Source organism: Sesamum indicum, linkage group LG2, assembly GCF_000512975.1.
Source record: "Sesamum indicum cultivar Zhongzhi No. 13 linkage group LG2, S_indicum_v1.0, whole genome shotgun sequence".
NCBI lineage: Eukaryota > Viridiplantae > Streptophyta > Magnoliopsida > Lamiales > Pedaliaceae > Sesamum > Sesamum indicum.
The window spans coordinates 10,397,194-10,398,616 of record NC_026146.1 but is presented as its reverse complement, the minus strand read 5'-3'; the positions used below and the strand labels follow the sequence as shown (position 1 = coordinate 10,398,616).

The window sequence follows — 1,423 nt, the reverse complement described above, 5'->3', positions numbered from 1 at the left end:
TTGACGTGGGATTGGGTAAGGATCCAACAGAAGATCATGTCTCCCATAACAACCTATAAACACTTCATTATGCTTGCATCGATCTAATTTTACATCAAAACGTCAAACAAAGCAAATCAGAGACTCTGATATTGTATTCAATCTAACCAGCACATACTAAAAGTGTTTTCCCTTCATAGATGCACCTACTCAACTTTTAAGTGATGAGACTGTCCTTTTAGCTTAATTTCTGTTCATCGGCAGTCTAAATTAAACTGCAAAATGAAATTAATCCACTGCCTTAATAATCAGTCAAAATTTACTCTATCAGGGTGTACCTGAGAAGACAACACCTGACCCAATTCATTACTCAAGTTAGTAAGTAAATAATGTCAAACGGGCTTACAATTAAACAATACCTAACACTATTAGTCTGACCTCCTCCCTGAATTTCTAATACTACTTAATTAAGTTGGCCATACTAAATGCAAGTAAAAGAATAAACCTTGATGAACAAAGAATAACCAAAGTCATTGTTGCTAAAGTATAATTAATTACGTCTTAATCCCCATAAAGAGAAGAATAGCATACTAAACCTGGGAAGATCACAGTCATCTGGTTTCCATCTCCATTTCAGATAGCCATAGTCAGGCCTTCCATTGCTCAGGCAATCAAAGGCCTCATCAACATATGGGCAAGACCCTGGTCTGTAAAGTGGATAACCCTCATCTCTCACCCATTTTCCCTTGTAAATATCACAATTCCCCAACTTTTCTGCTATAGCATTGTCAATAACACCTCCAGCTTCAGTACCTGATGAAACGGCTTCCTCGAAAGACTTTTCCTTGACGCCAAGAATTTCAGAATTTCCCCTGGTCTTCTCATCAAGATCATCTTTTGATGAAACGGGGGCCGCCGTTTTCCCATTTTCCGAAACGGGTGCACCAATTATTCCCTCAAAATTGCCCTGAGATTCAGCCTCCGGCGAAATAACCTGCCCTGTCGAATTCTCAGTAGTTTCACCATCAAGATCAGATTTTGATGAAACGGGCACATTTCTTTCCTCTTTACTCTCTTCTCCTTCATATCCAGGAGCAGACAATCCAGGGGGGACAGTACTATTTCCATCCACACTGGCACCACGATCAGAACCTGATGGAACAGGTTGTCTTAAATCATTAAATTTCTCACTGAACTCAGCCGATCTCGGCGGAGACGGGAGGAGCGGTACAGGGGCTTGAGAGATGAGATCCCTGTATAAGGAGACCTTGGACTCGAGAGCCCTTCTGCTGAAGAAGAACAAGCAGACGAGGAAAAGAAGCAGCAGAGGTAGTACGGAGAGTTGGCAGCGGTTTCTCTTTCTGGAAAAGGCAGATGTGGACGAAGTTGCCATATGAGGGAGAATTACATGTTCAGATTTTCTGCTTTTTTTTTTTTCAGTTTC

The 1,423-nt window shown here is 41.2% G+C and overlaps 1 protein-coding gene across 1 annotated transcript in view; it reads right to left on the bottom strand.

Moving 5' to 3' along the window:
• LOC105155715 (protein trichome birefringence-like 5) overlaps positions 1 to 1,417 on the bottom strand; it is a 3,879-nt gene extending 2,462 nt beyond the window's left edge. The window contains exon 1 of the mRNA XM_011071636.2: positions 576 to 1,417. Within this exon, the coding sequence (XP_011069938.1) occupies positions 576 to 1,372 (797 nt within the window). The 5' untranslated portion in view covers positions 1,373 to 1,417. The remainder of the gene's footprint in view (positions 1 to 575) is intronic.